The sequence below is a fragment of the Lagenorhynchus albirostris genome, chromosome 11 (genome assembly GCF_949774975.1).
Source record: "Lagenorhynchus albirostris chromosome 11, mLagAlb1.1, whole genome shotgun sequence".
NCBI classification, from domain to species: Eukaryota; Metazoa; Chordata; class Mammalia; order Artiodactyla; family Delphinidae; genus Lagenorhynchus; species Lagenorhynchus albirostris.
In genome coordinates, this window is record NC_083105.1 from 48571589 (window position 1) to 48594585 (window position 22997).

The 22997-nt window shown below is 39.9% G+C and overlaps 1 protein-coding gene across 1 annotated transcript; it reads left to right on the forward strand.

Annotated features, from left to right (window-relative positions):
* The first annotated feature begins 2496 nt into the window (after nt 1–2496).
* Nucleotides 2497–19978, forward strand: IL26 (interleukin 26). Its single transcript, XM_060165458.1, has 5 exons — nt 2497–2667; nt 2753–2809; nt 2983–3117; nt 19739–19804; nt 19892–19978. The coding sequence occupies exons 1-5, from the start codon at nt 2497–2499 to the stop codon at nt 19976–19978; spliced, it is 516 nt and encodes a 171-aa protein (XP_060021441.1).
* Nucleotides 19979–22997: the final 3019 nt, after the last annotated feature.

Sequence of the window (22997 nt, forward strand, 5' to 3'; positions counted from 1 at the left end):
TTTAATGATGACAAAAACTGAGGCTTAGAGAGGATTAGTAACTTTCCCAAGGCCATACAACTAATGAGAAGTGGATTTGAGTTTCAAAACCAAATCTCCTTGTAATTAACAGCAATTTTTATACAGTTCTGGATAAGAAACTTGTGAAAGTGGTATAATAAAAATCGATCCAAATGAGCAGGAACTTCTCTTTTAAATTGGTGCCCGAAGGACATTATGTACTTATTCCAATAGTTCTGTTATTCAGGACACTTTTGGAACCCCCTTTTGGAATTGTCTTCAGGGCCTGCGCTTTGAGTATCCTATTCAAAAGGATAATCCCTCTTCATCCTGTGAGGTGAGACTTGACTGTTTAAAGGACCCTAACGAGGCAGGTCTGCTGACTATGGCGTAGGATGACTGTGATCAACGGGGCGACATACTTTTCAGTCATTTAAGAAAAGACCACGGTTTTCTTGAGTTGGGTGTAAACTAAAGCAGAAACGTCCTTGGGATAGGTATGATCTTCCTTGGATTATGAGGATTTGTGGGATATAAGACATTTATGGAAATGCAACTATCAGAGGTGAAAAAACAGTCAACACCCACACTGACTTTCTTTATCAATATTAGCAATTTGAGTTGCACTTACATTTTGTTGGTACATATCAGGGGCCCCCAAATTTTAGTTGCTCAAGGCAGTATATGGCTCCTGGAAGTATTCTGTGTGGTGCTTTTATTGTACCCACACAGTGTGTTAATAGGCTGTATAATTGGGCAGATTTTAGGTTTGGTGGCCATATAAGCAGTTTAGTCTCGATTGTCCTATGTCTACCCACTCAGGGTGCTTATGTTAATCCCACGCCCACTGAAGGCATTTGGACTTTTGATTCCTGATGTTCACATTCTTTTGTCTAAAAGAACTCTGAACAGTAAGTATTACTCTGCTCAAAACAAAACAAAACAAAAAACCTTAGGATATTTCATGTCCCAGTTCCAACACCCTTTAAGCTAATCCCAGCTAAAAATAATTCTTCCTTTTCCCGAATTTCTATAAAACTTCAGTGATCCTCACTTTGCAGTCTTGATCAGCTGTCTTCTGTCGTAGCTCTTTAGGAAGGGTTCCTATCTTATTTCAGAGGGAGTGTCCTTTATCAGCGGAGGTGCTCCTGTGGAAATGACGCTTGGGCTTGTCAAAGAGATCCGCTTATTACCTGAAACAGCCAAAAATACTTCCATGTGTTTGGACCTTTTACTTTATACTTTCTCTTTGCTCCTTTGCCAGCCCTGGTTGCCTTGATTTAGAAATCAGTCTTGGGTTCTGATGCTTTATTGACGCTGCCTAGTTTTGATGAATCACTCACTCACAACCAGAGTCCTCATGTTAACTTGCCTGGGATGATGTTGGCTCCATTCATTCAGGGCTTTGGTGACTTAGCTCTGCTTCTCAGTATATGATCCTGAGCTGTGTCCACGTCTTATCCTGGGGATGCTACACGAAAGGAACCATATTTATCACCATGGGAAGAATTGGGACAGAGTTGAGGATGGGAGTCCTGCTTTCGTACGTAGTCCCCTGGTACCAAGCACTGTTCTTTGTAGACAGATCCTTGATAAAAATTTGTTCATGGAATAAATGAAAAAACAAAGCAGTTATAGTAGCATCTCATGATGTGGGAAGGGAAGTACAATTCATCTAGTGCTGAATATGCTTCTTCTTTACATGAGGCATCGTGGTAGGCATTGAGAATTCAAAGATGAAAAGGTAAGGAGTTGGCACTCTCCTGGAAGTCTAGAGTTAAAGGAAAAGTGTGGGTGGGCAGCTAGGACAGAGATGATAGAGAACCTATTAAATTGTAGGTCTTAATCCCGGGTCCAGGTTCAAAAAAGTCTTGAATATGTTGGGGGGGTTGTAATTTCCGAGCTGGAAAAATTCTTGAGGACTTGGGTCTTGATGCCAGGCTGCAGAACGATGGCTTCTGAGGGAAGAGGGGGGCAGGTGAAGGATCTGGCAAAGGATAAATGTCAAACCCCGTTGAGGTCATGAGCAGGTTTCCCAGGGCTGCTCATTCTACCTTTTGGTCAAATTTTCCTGGGCTACTTGTTGGAAAAGGAGATTTTTTTCATATTTAATAAAAAGAAAATCACATGGCATCCTGGAGAACAAGTTCTTTTACTAGCATGACATGACTTTTAAAATACTGAAATCTGTTGTGAAGTGCAGCGGAGGTTCTGAATTCTTTTGGGAAACAGGGCCCCAACCTTACTGGTAAATTTGTGCTCTTACTTAAGATCACAGATGATGTGGTCAGCGTTTTTTGATTATGAAGCAAGCTCTAAGAAAATAGAACAACTGAAGTGATCTTCCTCTCTCTAAACTGTAAGTTATCTTTCACAGCATCTCATTGGAGAGGCAACCTTGAGGGCTAAAGTAACTAGGTTATCCTCTCATCTAACCAACACGAGTAACTGTCTGGCTTCCGTGAGTGACATGAGCCCAGAGTGGGGTGGAGGGAAATGTGGATGCATTGCATTTTGAGGTCTGGGTTGCTGTTTGTCACTCTGTCTCTTGCCATTGCCAAGCACAAGCAATCTTCCTTCGCCGCAAGTTGCTACCCAAGGAGAACACTGTCCCAAGCTGTTGATATGCTCTATGTCAAGGCAGCAAGGCTCAAAGCAACAATTCCAGTAAGTATTAGGCTCTGCTTAGAATGATGACCAAAGGGACGTTTGAAATTCTGGATAAATCTTATTTCTCTTTGTTTTATTGTAGGAAGATCGCGTAAAAAAAGTACAGTTATTAAAAAAGAAAACAAAAAAGCTATTTATGGTAAGCCAGAGGGTCTTTTTCTTTCTCACGTTTCTACTTGTTGGATGCTTTTATTTCCTTGCATTTTATTTTTTCCGGATGGTCATGAAGTAATAATCGGGGGATGCTTCAGTGTCATTTTACGAAAGCTACTCATAGTTTACCTTATGCAATTTATTCTATCTTATTTATAGAAAAACTGCAGACTCCAAGGACAACTACTGTCCTTTTTCATGGAAGATGTTTTTGGTAAACTCCAATTACAAGTTTGCAAGGAAATACACTTTGTGGAAGACTTTCACAGCCTTAGGCAGAAATTGAGCCACCTTGCAAGTATGCATAGCAAATAAGGTGAATTTGATCCTAGACATCTATCCAGAAAACAGCATGTAGGAAGTTGTCTTTACTCAAAGAGTGGGTAAAGGGGTTTTCTAATTGCTGGCTTGTAGTCCAAATGGAGAGTCCATCACCAGGGAAACAGTATCAAATAACTCTGTATAACTTGTAATGCCACTATGTATTATTTCTTAAGGAATGGCACAGAAAACATGTTGAAGAGAGCTAAAGTGACAGGAGGTGCTTCTCAAATGAATATCTGTTTTTTCAAATCATTCTCTCTTTATGTGACTCCTAACTAATTCATTCATTCATTTAACAAATATTTCTTAAGCACCAACTATGTGCCAAATGCTATTCTAGGATGTTTTCTTTCTCTTTCTCTCTTTTTTCTCTCTTTCCCTTCCTTCCTTCCTTCCTTCCTTCCTTCCTTCCTTCCTTCCTTCCTTCCTTCCTTCCTTTCTTTCTCCTCCCTTCCTTCCTTCCTTCCTCTGTCTTTCTTTTCTTCTCTCTTCCTGTCACCTCCTCTCTTTCCCATATTGATAAGAGCTTTTAGATTGATTTTTTAATCTTATTTTCATATAAGTTTTTAGAGTTGTACCCTGTATAAGGCAAAGTCTCAATCAAAACAAAATGAAAAAAAGAAATGTGTCTTCTTTGGTACGTAAATTATTTGATGGCGCAGTGTGGTTGCTGTCACCCTAAGCAATGGGGAATTAATTAAGAAGGTAAAAGTGAACACACTTTTCTGTAAAAGCATCCACAATATTAAAGATTGGTACAGAAAAACAAAACAAAGCAAAACAACCAGGCCAGGGTCTGTGCAGTATTAGTTGGCTGGCTTGTGGGAAGTGTTGAATCTTTTCTGTGACATTGTTTGGGCTCCAAGTATGCTTTCTCAAGCCTCCTGTGGTTGTACTTGAAGGTGGTACAAACTGGGCTGTGGGCTGCTGATGACTATCACAGTCCTGGGGTTGCCAGAAGGAAACGAGCTTTCTACCCTTGGGCATCAGGGCTACAGGAACTTGAACTCTGGGCAGTTGCGAGTGGAGTTTTAGTGTTTAAGAGTTAGGGCGTCATTTTCTTGTGGTCCATGAAAGTACTCAGTAACCCAAATTCCAGTCTATAGTGCAGAGGTATTTCTGTGAGGGTGAGCTGCTCAGTTAGGTAAAAAAATTCAACAAATTTATGTTCTCTTTGCTTAGTCTGTGTTTAAGTTACGTCCTTGTTTGGGACTTGGGTCGCATAGTTTTCCATGAACTCTCCTATTCCATTAAAAAACAACAAGCATAAAAATTACAAACTGGTACCTCTTGGCAGAACACGGAGAGAATGCTCTGGGCCAGTTCCCTTGCCTGAAATAATGGAAAGGTCACCATTATCTTTGGTGTATTCTATACTTAACTTATAAGGTCATCTTATTAAGACAGTGAATAGTATAGTCTCTCTTTTTTTTAATAGAGCTCTATCGGAGTATAATTGCTTCACAGTACTGTGTTAGTTTCTATTGCACAACAAAGCGAATCAGCCATATGCATACACACGTCCCCATATCCCCTTCTTCTTGCGTCTCCCTCCCATCCTCCCTATCCCACCCCTCTAGGTCATCACAAAACACCGAGCTGATCTCCCTGTGCTATGCGGCTGCTTCCCACCAGCCAGCTATTTTACATTTGGCATTTGGTAGTGTATATATGTTGATGCTACTCTCACTTCGCCCCAGCTTCGCCCTCCCACCCCATGTCCTCAAGTCCATTCTCTATGTCTACCTCTTTATTCCTGCCCTGCAACTATGTTCATCAGTACCATTTTTTTTCTTTTTAGATTCCATATATATGCGTTAGCATACGGTATTTGTTTTTCTCTTTCTGACTTACTTCACTCTGTATGACAGACTCTAGGTCCATCCACCTCACTACAAATAACTCAATTTTGTTTCTTTTTATGGCTGAGTAATATTCCATTGTATATATTTGCCACATCTTCTTTAACCATTCATCTGTCAGTGGACATTTAGATTGGTTCCATGTCCTGGCTATTGTAAATAATTCTGCAATGAACATTGTGGTACATGACTCTTTTTTTTTGTTTTTTGTTTGTTTGTTGTTGTTTTTTTTTTTGCTACGCAGGCCTCTCACTGTTGTGGCCTCTCCCGTTGCAGAGCACAGGCTCCAGATGCGCAGGCTCAGTGGCCATGGCTCTGGGCCCAGCTGCTCCGTGGCATGTGGGATCTTCCCGGACCGGGGCACGAACCCATGTCCCCTGCATCGGCAGGCGGACTCTCAACCACTGCGCCACCAGGAAAGCCCCCCATGACTCTTTTTGAATTATGGTTTTCTCAGAGTATATGTCCAGTAGTGAGATTGCTGGGTCATTTTGTAGTTCTATTTTCAGTTTTTTAAGGAACCTCCATACTGTTCTCCGTAGTGGCTGTATCAATTTACATTCCCACCAACAGTGCAGGAGGGTTCCCTTTTCACCACACCCTTTCCAGCACTTATTGTTTCTAAATTTTTTGATAATGGCCATTCTGACCGGCGTGAGGTGATACCTCATTGCAGTTTTGATTTGCATTTCTCTAATAATTAGTGATGCTGAGCATCTTTTCATGTGCCTCTTGGCCATCTGTATGTCTTCCTTGGTGAAATGTCTGTTTAGATCTTCCACCCATTTTTAAACTGGATTGTTTGTTTTTTTGATATTGAGCTCCATGAGCTGTTTGTATATTTTGGAGATTAATCCTTTGTCTGTTGTTTCATTGGCAAATCTTTTCTCCTATTCTGAGGACTGTCTTTTTGTCTTGTTTAGGGTTTCCTTTGCTGTGCAAAAGCTTTTAAGTTTAATTCAATCCCATTTGTTTATTTTTGTTTTTATTTCTGTTACTGTAGGAGGTGGGTCAAAAAAGATCTTACTGTGGTTTATGTCAAAGAGTGTTCTTCTTATGTTTTCCTATGTTTAGAGTTTTATAGTGTCTGGTCTTACATTTAAGTTTTAAATCCATTTGGAGTTTATTTTTGTGTATGGTGTTAGGTAGTGTTCTAATTTCATTCTTTTACGTGTAGCTGTCCAGTTTTCCCAGCACCACTTTTTGAAGAGGCTGTCTTTTCTCCATTGTATACTCTTGCCTCCTTTATCAAAGATAAGGTGACCATATATGCATAGGTTTGTCCCTGGACATTCTATCCTGTACCATTGATCTGTATTTCTGTTTTTGTGCCAGTACCATACTGTCTTGATTACTGCAGCTTTGTGGTATAGTTTGAAGTCGGGGAGCCTGATTCCTCCAACTCCATTTTTCTTTCTCAAGATTGCTTTGGCTATTTGGGGTCTTTTGTGTTTCCATACAAATTGTAAAATTTTTTCTTCTAATTCTGTGAAGAATGCCATTGGTAGTTTGATAGAGATTGCATTGAATCTGTAGATTGCTTTGGGTAGTATAGTCATTTTCACAATATTGATTCTTCCAATCCAAGAACATGGTATATTTCTCCATCTGTTTATGTCATCTTTGATTTCTTTCAGCAGTGTTTTATAGTTTTCTGAGTACAAGTCTTTTGCCTCCTTAGCCAGGTTTACTCCTAGGTATTTTATTCTTTTTGATGCAGTGGTAAATGGGAGTGTTTCCTTAATTTCTCTTTCTGATTTTTCATTGTTAGTGTGTAGGAATGCCAGAGATTTCTGTGCATTAATTTTGTATCCTGCAACCTTACCAAATTCATTGACTAGTTCTAGTAGTTTTCTGGTGGCATCTTTAGGATTTTCTATGTATAGTATCATGTCATCAGCAAACAGTGACAGTTTTACTTCTTCTTTTCCAATTTGTATTCCTTTTATTTCTTTTTCTTCTCTGATTGCCATGGCTATCTGCACTTTTGGTTGGAATGTTCTATAAATATCAATTAGATCTATCTGGTCTGTTGTGTCATTTAAAGTTTGTGTTTCCTTATTTATCTTCTGTTTGAATGATCTTTCCATTGGTGTAAGTGGGGTGTTAAAGTCCCCTATTATTAATGTGTTACTGTTGATTTCTCCTTTCATGGTTGTTAACAATTGCCTTATGTATTGAGGTGCTCCTGTGTTGGGTGCATAAGCATTTATAATTGTTATATCTTCTTCTTGGGTCGATCCTTTGATCATTATGTAGTGTCCCTCCTTATCTCTTGTAACAGTCTTTATTTTAAAGTCTATTTTATCTGATATGAGTATTGCTACTCCACAGTAGCATTTCTACTGTGGCCTGAGGTTCTCTCTTAGTCCAGTGGTTCGGACTTGGAGCTCCCACCACAGAAGCTTGGGCCCGACCCTGGCTCATGAACCAAGATCCCACAAGCTGCGTGGGGTGTGAAAAAAAAGAAAAAGAACAATAACAAAGTAAAAAATAAAATTAGACTAGAAAACTAATGTTATATGTTAGAAAGAGTATAAAAATAAAAATATAGATGAATCAACAACTGGAAGGTACATCAGTACCACAATAGTAAAAAAGAGTAGGAGGGAAAAGAAAAAAAGGGGGGGGGGAAGGCCTTGGCTGTGGAGGGCGGGGCCTAAGCAAGGGTGAGGTTTGGGTGGTGGGCGGGGCCAATGCTCAGGACCCACAGGGCTGGAAAAGGACCTGGGGGATGTGCAGGGTGGGGCTTAGGCTCAAGGAACAGAAGGGGCCCAGGCGTGCCCCCCAGCTCTGGTCTCAGAGGGCAGGGGACCTCACCTGGGAGCCCATCAGGCTTCCTGGGCTCGAGTGGGTGGGCAAACACCTTCCTCTCCTCTCCTGCTCCTCTGGTCTGGGAGGGCCCCTCCCGCCCGCCTCTCCGGATCTCCCTGGCCTCCCTCCTATGCCCCCAGGACTAGTGCAGCCTGGAGGGGGCTTTGTAGGGCAGGGGACTGTCCTGGGAGCTCAGCAGGCTCCCGGTACCCGAATCAGTATAGTCTCTTTATTTAAGTTGAACGATTATGTAATTTTATATTTCATTTTACCACCAGCTGATTAGGTCATTATCATCCCCAGTAAGAGTTTTCACCATGAAAAGACTTGAAGAGGAGAATAATCCATTGAAGGACTTGATATTGGGGTAAATAATGAGACCTATGGCAGTCACTGTAGGCCAAAATGGAGTCTTCCTAAGGAACAGTGAGCTGGTTTTGTTTCAGTATCTGGAGACGAGGATTGTCTTCAGAGACCCCACCCCCCCACTTTTTAAAGCACCTTCTGTTTTTCTTTTTGCTAGTGTCCTTCGTTCCTCTGTGCAGGTGCTGTCTCTTGCACTAGCCATACAATTTAATGTAATATTATTCTAAATGAACTTTGGTAATGATGACAAGGCACTAGAAATCCTTGCCTGATACAGTACAATATATCTGGACACCTGGAACCAACAAAAGCCATGTCTGTTTTGACCATTGATTTGGTTCTTCAGTTCAAATAGCTAGAAAACACATAATAGTTATAACCTAAACCAAGCAATGTTCTAGATGAAAAACTTAGAAAACATAGAGCTATCTAGGAACTCTGGTTTTCCTTGATTTGTTTTGGGAGAAGTTATTTCCTGAAGGGACCTTAATCTGTCAAGAGATGCTTTTTTCAATGCCTTGGACCACAGCACGATGGGAGCAGGCGGTACCTCTCAGGCTGGTCGTGGAGGCTTTCCAAAGCGGCTGGCTCCCCCTTGCGGCCAAATATGAGCACAACCACCCGGAGCGCCACCTAACTGGGCTTTCCTTCCTACATTCTCCCACTCCAAGACAACCCTTGTTAGCTTCAGTTACTTTGTCTCACAAGCTAAGGCATTTATGTGCTGGAGTAAACGAACCACCTCTGTGAAACTGTAAAAAAAGAACTCTAGGATTAGCCTGAGCTTTAGAAAGTCTCCACAGACATTGCTTTAGGGAAATAGGTTTAATTTTAATAATAGGCCTTGAGTTTAATCTTTCTGCCAATTATAAGTTTATATTTTTGGCCACAGAAGCTTGTATCTGTTTAATATAAATTAACCGAGCATTTGCTCTGTGTGGAATTCTAAATTAGTGGTTGGGGCGGAGTTTAGGAGGGAGAAGTTATAAAATGTGAAGTAGGTGACATTAATTTACATGTGATATTTTCTTTTCTTCTTTTTTGACCATTTGCTTTAATTTGGGGAGACAGGGATCCAGGCAGCTTTCCTAAGCAGAAGCAGCTGTGCCTTCCACCAGATGTGTAACTGTCATATTGTTTCTCTTTTCTCTCTTCATTCCAGGGACCTCAGGCTATAATTAATTCTTGAATATGGCAATGAATCAAAGCTTTGCAAGTTACAGAAAACTTTTCTCCCCCTTCCCAATGGTTCTACTGGTTGCTTTAAAGCTCTCCTCTCTCATACTGTTTCTCTAACCATCTGAAACTTGGGTGGACTTTCTAGGAATGGATTCCGAGACTAAATCCATGTCTTGGTCTATAGAATTTGGAGTTGAAAAATAAAAATAAAGCCAGAAATAGCATCTATAACCCAATCTGGGTCATCTCATTTTTTACTGGATGCAGACACCCCCCTAGATGTGCTGATTCTGAGTCAAGAATGACTGCACCGCAAAAGGCAAACAGGTCGCTCTCAGCAGTGGCTGTCATTTCCATTTTTTTTTTCAACCTCTTTCCTTTGTTCCCTCCATCCTGGAGATGGTAATTGCTTCCTGCATTTACTGCCTCTATGATGTCTCTCTTTACCCTTTTAGTTGCCTAGTTAACAACTTTATATCTAATTAACTGTTCTTTAAAAAAATGAATATAGTCATTGAATATATTTATATTCATGAAGCATGTTTCCATAAACAATATGTCAGGAAAAAATAACTTATGAAATAATTTGAAAGATGTGTCCATGAAGAGTTTTTGAAAAAGAACATTTTAATAAGAAAACACTAATGAGGAAAATATTTTAAAACGATTAATGATGAAGAAAATATTCATGAGAATGTTGCTCATCTTCCCTCTCTCTGCTGCTCTGGTTGGACTGTTCTGAGATGTGATATTTTCTTAGTCAAAAAGGGACACTAGGGTTTCCCTGGTGGCGCAGTGGTTGAAAGTCCACCTGCCGATTCAGGGGACATGGGTTCGTGCCCCGGTCTGGGAAGATCCCACATGCCGCGGAGTGGCTGGGCCCGTGAGCCATAGCCGCTGAGCCTGCGCGTCCGGAGCCTGTGCTCTGCAACGGGAGAAGCCACAACAGTGAGAGGCCCGTGTACCGCAAAAAAAAAAAAAAAAAAAGGGACACTAAATATAGTCAATATAGAAACAGCCAATACATAGAAAATAATTAACACTTTTTGTATTTCCCCTGTTGCCCTTGCTATTTGGGGTATTGTGGGAAAAATGAGTAACACAGACTTTACCCTCTAGGAGTTCTGCACTGTGTGTGTGTGTGTGTGTGTGTGTGTTGGTAGGAGGGTTTTAGGCAGAAGGAAGGGGATGGCAAGGTAACTTCACAAACAATTATAAGAGGAAGAAAGGAAAAGCACCATAATATTAGTGCTAACAAAGCCCTGGGGTTTCAGAGCAGAAATACTAGAGTCTGGATGGAGCAGGTAAGTTTTCAAGAAGGAGGGACTTTGAGAGGGGCCCCGAGTTCTGCAGGTTCTATTTCTGCAGAACCTCGACACGTTTCAAAACTGGTCCAAGGCTTCTTCCATGATCTGGAAACAGGAGGAAATGGCCCAGGCCCTGTTTCCAAGACCCAGAATTCTAGAATAATGCTTTGGTTATGTGAGGCTTTAGGATAAATAGGATTCTGAGGGGTTGATTAAAAAACCTGTGTTGCATTTATGATGTTGCTTCCAGAGCTCTAGACAGTTAACTTACATACAGAATTTTGGCATATAGTAATTTGTTTAATGTGTTCACTTACTTGGGATTTGAATTTATGCCCGCCATAAGCATTGGTGTTTGCTCTTCTGAAAACCGCCCCCCCAAAAAAACTTGTAAATAGCAAAAAACAGCAAAATCTATGATACAAATTGCTTTCTATAACTTAGAGAATCCAACAATTATTTATTTTGTATCTTAATAATTGAAGAAAATATTAAGGAGTAAGGATTACTACAGCCTCTTTATAAATTGTATATAGTATTTTTAAAATACTCTGATTCTATGTGGATGTTTTATTTTTGGTGATACTTTTTTTTTTTTTTTTGCCGTATGCAGGCCTCTCACTGCTGTGGCCTCTCCCATTGCGGAGCACAGGCTCTGGACGTGCAGGCTCAGTGGCCATGGCTTACGGGCCCAGCCGCTCCGCGGCATGTGGGATCCTCCCGGACCGGGGCACCAACCCGTGTCCCCTGCATCGGCAGGCGGACTCTCAACCACTGCGCCACCAGGGAAGCCCATCTGAGCACTTTTAAGGTAGGCTAAGCTAAGCTATGATGTTTGGAAGGTTAGGAGTATTAAATGCATTTTTGACTTACAATTTTTTCAACTAACAATAAGTTTATCGGGACTTAACCCAATTGTAAATTGAGGCAGATCTATGTATGTGTTATACTCTTTAATGTCTGACTTCCTCCACCCAGCATAATTATTTTGAGATTCATTCATTATTTGAGATTCATTATTGAGTGTATCAATTACTTCTCCCTTTTCACTGCCCAGTAGTATTCCATTGTAATGATATACCACAATTTATCTATTCATCTATTGATGTCTATTTAGTTTTTTTTTCCCAGTTTTTCACTATCACAAATAAAGCTGCTATTAATATTTATATATAAGTCTTTGTTTGGAGAGATATTTTCATTTCTCTTGGGTGAACACCTAGGAGTGGAATGGCTGGATCATAGGTTAGGTGTAGGTTTAACTATGTAAGAAACAGCAAAACTGTTTTCCAAAGTGGTTGAATCATTTTACATTTCTACCGGTAGTGTGTGGGAGTTAAAATTGCTCAGTATCCTTGCTATCACTTCATATGGTCAGTGTTTAAAAATGTTAGCCAGTCTAGCTGGAGTGTAGTGGTATTACATTGTGTTTTCAATTTGCACTTCCCCAATCATTAATGAGGTTGACCATCTCTTGATTTACCTATTTACCATCTATATATTGTCTTTGGTGAAGCGTCTGTTCAAATATTTTGCCCATTAAAAAAAAATGGATTGTTTCTATGTCTTGGTTATTGTGAATAGTGCTGCTATGAACATAGGGGTGCATGTAGCTTTTCAAATTAGAGTTTTCTCCAGATACATGCCCAGGAGTGGGATTGCTGGATCGTATGGTAACTCTATTTTTAGTTTTTTGAGGAACCTCCATACTGTTCTCTGTAGTGGCTGCACCAATTTACATTCCCACCAGCAGTGTAGGAGGGTTCCCTTTTCTCCACATCCTCTCCAGCATTTGTCCTTTAACAGATCTTGTAATACAGTTCTACTGGTGATGAATACATTCAGTTTTTTTATGGCAGAAAAAAGCCTTTATTTCCTCTTTCTTTTTTAAATATATTTTTTCTGAATATAGAATTTGGGGTTGATAGGTTTTTTTCCCAATACTTTAATGGTGTTGCTCCATTGTCTCCAGGCTTGTTTCTGACAAGAAATCTTCTCCCATTCTTATCTTTGTTCTTATGTCATATCTTTTTTTTTTCTGGCTTTCTTTCTTTTTAAAGATTTTCTCTTTATTACTTGTTTAAAGCAATTTAATGATAATGTGCATTGGTTTGTTTTCTTCATGCTTTTTGTGCTTGGAGTCAATTGAAATTCTTCTGTCTGTGAGTTTATAGTTTTCATCAAATTTGGAAGTTTTGGGCCATTATTCTTTCAGAAAAAAAATTTTTTCTGTACCTCCTTCTATCTCTTCTATTCTTGAAATTCTAATTTTCATATACATTAGGCCATTGGCAGTTGTCCCACAGCTCTCTGATTCTGTGTTGTTTTCCGTGTTTTTCTGTGTTTCATTGTGGATAGCTTCTATTGCTACATCATCAAGTTTATAAACCTTTTATTCTGTAGTATCTAATCTGCTTTAGTCCCATTCAGTATATTTTTCAACTTAGCCATTGTAGTTTTTATCTCTAGAAGTCTGAATTTGGTCTTTTTAATATTTTCCCTTTTCTTACATAACATGATCAATCTTTCTTTTAGCTTCTAGAATGCACTATATGGCCTCTATTTCTATGTTAGCAGTCATTGATAATTATTGTTTTGATCTATTAATTCATAAAACTGAAAAATGATGCTTTTAAGATTCTATTACGCCTACTTTATTTATAAGTGGGGATAATTCTGTAAAGAGAACTTACCCCTTACTATTTGGCTGTCCTGAGGAACTTATCATATAAGACAGGCAGAATAAACATGTAATTCTTTTTCTTTATTTCCCACTTTTGAATATAAGGAATTGATTTTCTAACATTCTTCCAGGGTGATCAATGAGTTGTTATTTTCTCTTAGTTTCATTATTAACTCATGGATTTAAATTATTTTTTATTTTTGAGAAGTCTTTCTGATTCTATAAGCTACCTGCCTTTGGGATTTCTTTAAAAGTCCACTAAGACTGGCATCTTTTCGAGCTACTCTTAAGACACAAAACTACAGTGATTTTCGTGATAGACCCCAAGGTCTGGAATCCCAGTACCACTGTATTTGAATGTCATCTTATTGTTTCTGAGAACATTCTAAGAATTTTGCAGCACCTAATAAAATATTACATATTTCCACACTCCTAATGCAGGGTGCACAGGTTCGATCCCTGATCGGGGAACTAAGATCCCACATGCCACAGGCAGGGTGCAGCCAAAAAAATAAACATATAAAGTCACACAGATCTGTGCTTAAATGCTGAAAAAAAAAAAAAAGAAGAAGAAAATGGATAACCTGTATAGCACAGGGAACTCTGCTCAGTATTCTGTAACAACCTAACTGGGAAAAGAATTTGAAAAAGAATAGATACATGTATAAGTGAATCACTTTGTTGTACACCTGAAACTAACACAACATTGTTAATCAACTATACTCCAATATAAAAGAAAAATTAAAAAAAATATTAGTCTGATTTGGGTAATTCAGATGTATAACTGTTTAAAGAAAAAAGTTATGGATAACATAAATATATTTATTTTTAATCTTTGTTAACCACGGTATTTGCCCTAATGGTATTTGGAAAGTTGGTATATGTTAGAAGACATTTTAAAGATTCTTATAGAACTCAAGACTCTCAGACTTGAAAGGGAACTTAATAGTTGCTTAGTTGAATTCATAAAATAATTGGCCTAATTGCTAGTGATCAAAGTTGAAACTGAAAAAAATTACATTAGCTTTCAAGATTTCATCATTTACTTTAATTAACATTTTAAGAGCCTGAATAGTAATTGGTAATTAAAGAGCTCCATTTCTTTACATTAATTGTATGTAATTAATTTTAAAGTCTGGTAAGTCTTGGCAAATAGAATATTTGTGTCTCCAATTCCTGTAGGATGTTTGATAAGTAATTTGTATCCTCAGTTGCAACAAGCTTATCAAGCTGTGAAGCACTGCCAATTACTTAGCCTTATAATTTCAAATATTTTAAAAATTGCAATTGATTGAACTGATAAACAGAGTAGGAAGTGAGACAAACTCTGTTTTATTCTTTCATTAAGTGCAAAGTCCTAAACCTGTTTTCAACAATACCAATAATCTCATCTTGTTGTTGTTAGAAGAATTAAGTAAGGTAATATATCAAAGCACCTAACAAGTAGTAGTTCTGTAAAATTGTTACTGTCTTTTCTTATTGCTTTCCATACACAGAACACTAATTTTCTTCCAATTACATTTTCTCAACAATTTTCAACGGAGTGGTTCTCTTAAACAATCAAGTATATTTTTAGTGCCTAATGTTAGAGTTTTATTTACAGTATTACTTTAACTGAAAGATAAAGAGATCATTTATGAATCATTGGTTTTAATCTTGGTAAGTATATTTTCTAATTATAATATTATAGAATCTCTTTTCTGACAAATTCCTTCCTTGGTTAATGATATATAACTTTTCTGTCAAAATTATGGGGCATAGCTCTACCATTTCATGTGAAAAATTGCATGGATTCATTCTTTTTTTAAATTGAGGTATAACTGACATATAAGGTTGGGGTTGGGGTATAATTGACATATGAGGTTGGGGACCATATCATAGATAATTGAACCTGAGGATTTCAGCTGAGACCCAAAGGGTGTGTAAATCATCCCTGCTCTCTCCAGCCTTGGAACATCGTGCCTCCTCTGCCTACTTGTCCCTTCTTTCTGCTTCTCCCACTCCATCTTAGTCACCCTTCAAGATGCAGCTCACTTGTTTTCTCCTTCTGGAAGGCTTCTGGCATCCCACAGTTGGGTTGCCTCTGCTCTGTCGCCAGAGCAGTTTGTTTGTTTGTTTTAAATCACAGTATTTATCACTTAGTATTGTAATTTTGCTTCACTGTCAGTAGATTATGAGCCATCTCTTGTGCCCCAAGGCAATTTTCACCATGAAAGTTACTTTTATAAATTAAATAAATCTCTGCTATGTGGGCAGAGACAGTATTTCATGCCTAGCATATAGTAAGCATGCAATAAAAATGTATTGACTTAATGATGAATGATTAGCCTGTTGCTTTGTGTTTGTTATTCCATGACTATCTCACACTTTTTTTTTTTTTTTGAACCTGTCTCTGGTTATTCCAGCCCTACTAATAAATTGCCTCTAGTCTAGATCGTGTCTGCTTTTTTTGAGTTTGTCAAATCATTCAGCCATTCTTAGAAAAAAACTGCTGCCCTTTGGTTGTGCATTCTGCTTTCAGCAAATGGAACTATATACGCTGAAATATAAGGTAAAGGAAATCATTCTTTCGTAAATTCCCCCTTCCAAGCAAAGCAATCTAGATTACAGCAGTAAAATCAGGCTGTCCTACTAGGTCTGTAGACATATTTACAAAAGTGAGGAAAATGAAAACCTCTTGCATCAGCTCTTTACTAGGAGTCAAGGTGCTAGAAAGCATCCCATAAACCCATGGAACTCTGGTGGCAACATTGGCACTGTTAAGTGATTTTTTTTGTTGTTTTGATTTTTGTTTGTTTGTTTGTTTGTTTTTTTGCCCGACCTTGTTTTTCTCCTTTTCTACTCTCCTTGCTCTTCTTGGGGTAGCTTGTACCTTAGATGAAGTCAGAAGCCTTTCTTGTACTTCCCACCATGCTATGGGAGACGCTGCAGACCCAAGTTCTCTGGGCAGAGGGCCTAGTCAGCAGGAATGCCTTAATGATATTCAGCTTCTGTAACGTCCAGAATTTGGGTGACTTCTTTGGTATCCCATTTTCCGTGTGAAATCTTTAAACCCCAACACAAGTGTATCTGATGCTGTGCCCTGTGACTTGCTGATTTGGTGCTTTGTGATTGATCTTCGCATCTAAGAACTTTGATCGAGTGTATTGGAATCAGCAGATATTGATTCTCTTTGTGAAGTCATCTTTGTTTTCCCAGTTGCAAGATTTGGGCCAATTCCTTTTTTAGTATTTGACAGTTTATTAAAATAAACCTTTTTCCTCCATACAGATTTTTTTTTTTTTACATCTTTGTTGGAGTATAATTGCTTTACAATGGTGTGTTAGTTTCTGCTTTATAACAAAGTGAATCAGCTATACATATACATATGTTCCCATATCTCTTCCCTCTTGTGTCTCCCTCCCTCCCACCCTCCCTATCCCACCCCTCCAGGCGGTCACAAAGCACCGAGCTGATCTCCCTGTGCTATGCGGCTGCTTCCCACTAGCTATCTACCTTACGTTTGGTAGTGTATATATGTCCATGCCAATTACTTTTATATTAGATAATTTCTGACTAGAAGGATTTAGCATCTGATCAGACTCTCCATTTAAAATATAATGGGCAGAATTCTCTAAATTTTTTCCATAGCTACTCTACTTGGTTGGAACTAGACTTGGTATTTCTAGAATTTGCTTTTGCAGTTCCAATCTGAAAAACAAATGAACAAAGGGAAACACACGCGCACACACAAACGCACAGAGGATTTCTTCTTTTGTTTATTATCACATTGTCCATTTTCAGGTTGAAATCTCTCTCTCTCTCTCTCTCTCTCTCTGCCAATCAGCTTAGTCTTTTAGAGGCATTTCCAACATTTCCCCTGGACTCTGGAGTCAGAATACTTCAGATCTCAGCTCTGCCACTTACTATGTGAAAATAGGCAGAATTTTAACTTCTATGCTTCGCTTTCCTAATCTATAAAATGAGGATAAAAATAGTACTTACCTCATAGGGTTGTTGTGAGGACTGAATGAGTTAATATCACTAAAGCCTTCAGATCAGTGCCTGATACATAATACTAACAAAATACATGTTGACTGCTATTATTTTTATCTAACAATCTTCTTAGTAGTTCTGTCGTCACATGAAGGGGAATTGGGATAAAAAGGAAAGCTCCTGGAACTGCTGGATTTTTTATCTTCTAATATGGATCTTGTATTTTGTTGATTTTCCTGTCCACCACTATTCTATTCACTAACTCTGTTTTGCTCGTTGTTATGTCTTGAGTGCCTAGCACATGATCGGACACTTAGTAGACACTTCATGAATGCTTGTTTAATGAAGGAATGAATTCCTTCTGAAAGTATGCTCTGACACTGGCTGCCTGCATTGTTTTTGCCTCACAGGATCTGGTGTGGGAGGAAGTGTCCTCTTAATTCCCGACTCTTCATAAAAAGGAACGAAACTGAGTGATTTGTAGTGAGGCGGATGGACCTAGAGTCTGTTGTACAGAGCTAAGAAAGTCAGAAAGAGAAAAACAAATACCGTATGCTAACGCGTATATATGGAATCTAAAAAAAAAATGGTTCTGAAGAACCTAGGGGAAGGACAGGAATAAAGATGCAGATGTAGAGAATGGACTTGAGGACCCGGGGACGGGGTAGGGGAAGCTGGGACGAAATGAGAGAGTGGCGTGGACATATATATACTACTACATGTGAAATGGATGGCTAGTGGGAAGCAGCCGCATAGCACAGGGAGATCAGCTCGGTGCTTTGTGACCACCTGGAGGGGTGGGATAGGGAGGGTGGGAGGGAGGCACAAGAGGGAGGGGATCTGGGGATACATGTATACATATAACTAATTCACTTCGTTATACAGCAGAAACTAACACACAATTGTAAAGCAATTATACTCCAATAAAGATGTTAAAAAAAAATCCACGGCTCTTATCACAGGGAGGTCCAGCACTTGCGAGTCCTGCAGACTAAACCTTCACCCGAGTATTCTGTGTCTGCAGCTCTTCTGTGCCTCATCATGAAAGCCCGTTTCACAGGAAGAATCTCTTCCTACGCGGGGTCTGACCTGAAGGTAGAGTCTCCACTTGGGCAGAGTCATGACAACATCACCACCTTCAGGCCCCTGCAACAGCATTCAGGAGATAACTGTCAAATCGTTTCAGTTATTTTCTCTTGATAAGAGAAAGACCTGAATGTTGCCCCTCCCCTGTCCCCTCTTCTCCTCTGTGTTCTGGTCTAAAGGGACCTGTGGGTTGATGTTGGCCGTGTTTTATTTGTTTTAATAGGTGTTGTCATTTAGCTGCTTCCATTTCTCGAGTTTTGATTACGTATTATCTTTATTGATGCACCGACACTATTTCATCACGAGGTCAGGACATCCTGGGACACCTTGGGCCTTGGTTTCCTTTTATGTAAATTGAGAACAATTGAACCATATAATGTCCTTGGTCAATTCCAGCGCTAAGGTTTTATGAGTAAAAGCTAAGTAGATAAATTAGACACTTTCACCTTTTTCTTCCCTTCCCTTTTCTCTATTTAACCTTATGGAAATTTGTGGAGTAAAAAGGATGATGAAGAATTTCCTCCTACCTGACTCCTAAGCAATTCTTGTGCTCAGATGGGGTTTGAAAATTCACCTCCTCAAAGGCGACTGGCAGTTCCCCCCCTGCCGAGGTACAAGCCATCTTCTCAAGACATTAGTTTGCTCCTCCTCCTAATTTAGAAACTAATATTAATTTCCTGTTGCTTTCTCCTGGCAATCAACACCTGAATATTGTACTGTGCAACGTATATAACAGCCAGGGTGATTTTTCAAAAAATAATTTTTTTTCTTGTCATTCTCACATCTCCTATGCTTCCCATATCTCTCTTGCTGCAGCCATGCTTTCTTTCTTTCAGTTTCTGGAAAGCACTAGGTCTTTCCTGCCTCAGGACATTTGCACACTTTTCACTCAGGTTACCTGAGTTATTCTCTCCTTTGCATCCTCCCCAAACCCCTATTTTCTTTCTTCACTTCCTCATATAGCTGGCTCCTTCTCCTTTTCCAGATCTTAATTTAAATGTCATTCCTTGAAAGAACCATCTCTGACCACCCAATTGAAAGCAGCTGTAAATTCCTATCGGAGATTTTATGCATTACAAACACAGCTTTAATTGTAATTTGGAAATTTAAATTTTTCATTTGTTTTCTTATTTATCGTCTCTCTCCCCCATGAAACTATAAGCTCTGTGAGGACAGAGACAAGGTACTATATATTTGCCAGTGTATGTCATGCCCAGCACATTATACCTGCTCAAAAAATGTTGGTTGAGTGAATGGAAGAGTGAGTATTATTAGCCCTTTTTCAACAATATTTTCTGTATTTACTTCTGATTTCTTAGATTTCCTGTGCTTCATCAGCTAGAGAAATGAAATCCATTACCAGGATGAAAAGAAAATTTTATGAGGTAAGTATTCCAAATTCTTGTCTTTGAATGCTTTGTTTTTTAAAATGTGAAATATTTCTGCTTCTAATATTTCCACTTTATCCGCAGATTGGAAAGAAAGGAATCTACAAAGCCGTCAGTGAACTGGCTATTCTTCTTTCCTGGATTAAACAATTTCTGGAAAGCATTAAGTAATGCAAGAAGCCAAGTGGATTGATTTGACTGTTATTTTGAAATATAATGAGAACAACCAGAAATCAATTTAAAGCAGTGTATTTCCTTTTTAAAATTTTGTACATAGTACTAACAGCAAATTAGATGATTCAGAATAGACTAGAGGACTTTAATGTAATAAAATTTTGGAGGTAAGTAAGTTGTCACTAATATGCACATTTTCTGTATTTTCAAAGAATGTTTTCAGCCTGAACATGTTTTGTCATTCCCAAGTGCATTGCATGAGTTTAATCTAAAGGCATATAACCAGAATTAAATCATGTAATATTTGTGCATAGAAAACGACAGATTTCTGGGATACAATATAATGTTATTGAGACTTACATAGATGCCGTGTATATGATTACTGTCTACTTAAGGGCTTGGTGATTATTAATTATGCCCAGTGTGAACTTAGCCCCTAAGAGATTTTGATTTTAATGAAATAAGCTGTGTTTCTTTCTCCTGGATGTCCTTTTTAGGACAGTATGCTAGAATTTCATTGAGTGCAATGGGTAACTACCAGATCAGATCAAACAGGACACACATGTAAACTAACTGCTTGGAATGGTTTACTAGAAACACCTTTGACAGATAACCCAAGCTACACAGACTACAATGAACCAGGTTGAAGTGATGCCGAAGCTGATTATGTTCCTTCCGGGCACCATACAATTAAGAAAGTTGGTAGAGGCCAAATAGAAGTCTGAATGGCCGCTCAGCGTTCACCACAGGAAACTTCCCTTACTATCTAAAACCCTTACCCACACAGCTAGCCCTTCAGCTGAATGAGTCATATTGCCTGACCATTGTTTTGCATTAAACGGATCCTGCCTCGGCATTGTAGGCACGGGCAGTTTCAGACAGCAATTTGTGTGATGGCCAGTTTGCTTCCACAAAGCACCCATTGTGCCTCTGCTGCACACAGACAACACCAGGACTTGGTGTTTTGTGATATGAGTAGGCGGGGCTTCCCGAAGGCCTTTGTGGATTTCATCCTTGGAAGCTCCTCTCTACTTTGCTTTCCCACCATCCAGTTCTTTTCAATCACATGGTCATTAGTCTGTTCACCTGGGACTATCGTCTCCTGGTTTATCTCATAGTCCAAAATTACCTCTTTGTTCTCTGCCCCTTCTCCATTCTGCCTTCCCCAGCAACGCTCCGCAGCTCCATGTCTTATCCTACTGGGGACCTCATTATTACACAAATCCACAGGCAGGGAAACGTGTGGTGAGTGGAGGGGATTGGCGGTGGGGAGACTGGGGGACTCTGTCTTCTTTTCGTGCTGTTGATTTAGGGCTTCCCAGTGCAGGCTCCTAGGCCATCAGTAATGGGGCAGCCTTCTTTGTTGAGAAACATTTGGAAGAGCTGGCATCTTGGGGATCAGGAATCTACCCCCTGGCTCTCCCCTGGACCTGAGAGGAAGTGGTGCACCCACGGCCTCTCATTGCCCCACTTTCAGGGCCCTCGGTGGTTTCCAGGATCAGGCGCCCTCACAGCTGAGTTTGTGCTGTACTTCCACAGAGCTGGGAGTCTCCATCTTGGTTACAAAGCATTCTTACGTGTTCCATTACTGAGGGACGCCAGGTATTAGAGGGGCTGTGAAATGTTCATTTGCCAACTTTAGGTCCTTAAGGATAAAACTTTATCTGTGTTCCACAGTACTCTGGGGTGATTGGATTCAATGTTTTTATTTGTTGGATTGTTTCCCAAATTCTTCCGTTTGCCCAGAAGAGTCAAAAGGCTGCTGAAGCACAATAGGAATTTAAACATCATCACTGAGCAGAAAACCAACATCCACGTGCTGGTGCCTCTTCACAAACGTTTTTCAGATACCAAAGGAAAAAGCGTGGTCTTAGTGTGTTTGAGTAAAGACTGGTATTCTGAAAAGGCAGTTAAGGAGGGAGAAGCTGTTGTCCTTGTGCACAGGGAGGAAACCGTGTTTGGTGGGATCACCGTGGGCTCAGGGTGAAAGCTTCCCTCTGATTACAGGTCCCACTCTGGACCTTACCAGAGCCAGAGATGGCTGCATTTTGGGAAATGGCGGCATACCCCCAAACACCCACGAGGTGCTCTATAATCCCCAAGCCCTTCAGCATTCATAGGAGGAGATTCCTTCTAGCAGATCCCTCCTGGGTCATACCTAGGAGACTATGTTTCCTATTAAAATGTTTTGTCTGACAGCATATAATTAGAGTTAAGGGCATCGAATCTGCTCTTAACACAGGGAGAGCAGAACGAGCCTGAGTACCTGTGAGTAGACTGGAGTGGTGGACACAGCCCTCAGTGTGGTCCAGAGACCCGCTTAGTCCCAACTCCCTCCAGGTCATCCATACAAAACATCAACCTCCGCCCTCATCACTTTTCTCTGAAACACTTCTCTCGCACTGGCGTGCTTGTACTGACTTGTTTGTTTATTGACTGTCTCCGCCATGTCAGAATAGAGGCTCTGCGAGGCAGGACTTTTGTCTGTTCTGTTCTCTGGAGGGTCCCCAGCACCCAGATCAGGGTCTGAACGCGGGGCACTACATCAGCACATGGTGAACGTGTGAGCTCTTGAGGGCATGGACCGAGGCTTTGGCCCTGCTGCTCTTAGGGTGTGTGACCAACGTCAGGCTAGTTCACTTCCTGGGCCTCCGTTTCTGGATGGATCCTGATTGAAACTAGCTACCACGGGTGATCTGTACAGATATCTGCAGATTGGGGGACTGAGGTCTTTCTTTACTCCAGACACGTGCCCTCAAAGGACCTCACACACTCTCTTCTCTCCCACCACCTGCCCCTACTACCCCAAGCCCTGCTCTGCCTTCTTCATTTCTCCTGAACCTTTATGATTTTATTGAAACATCATCCTGTTGTTAATGGTCTCATACACTCTTTACTTCTTCACAGAACCTGTCATAATTATAATTCTTCTGTAGATTTAATATCTGTTTCTCCCTCTAGGCTGTCCCTCTCGGATTCACTGCAGTTCTGCTCCTCATACATGGTAAGTGCCCAA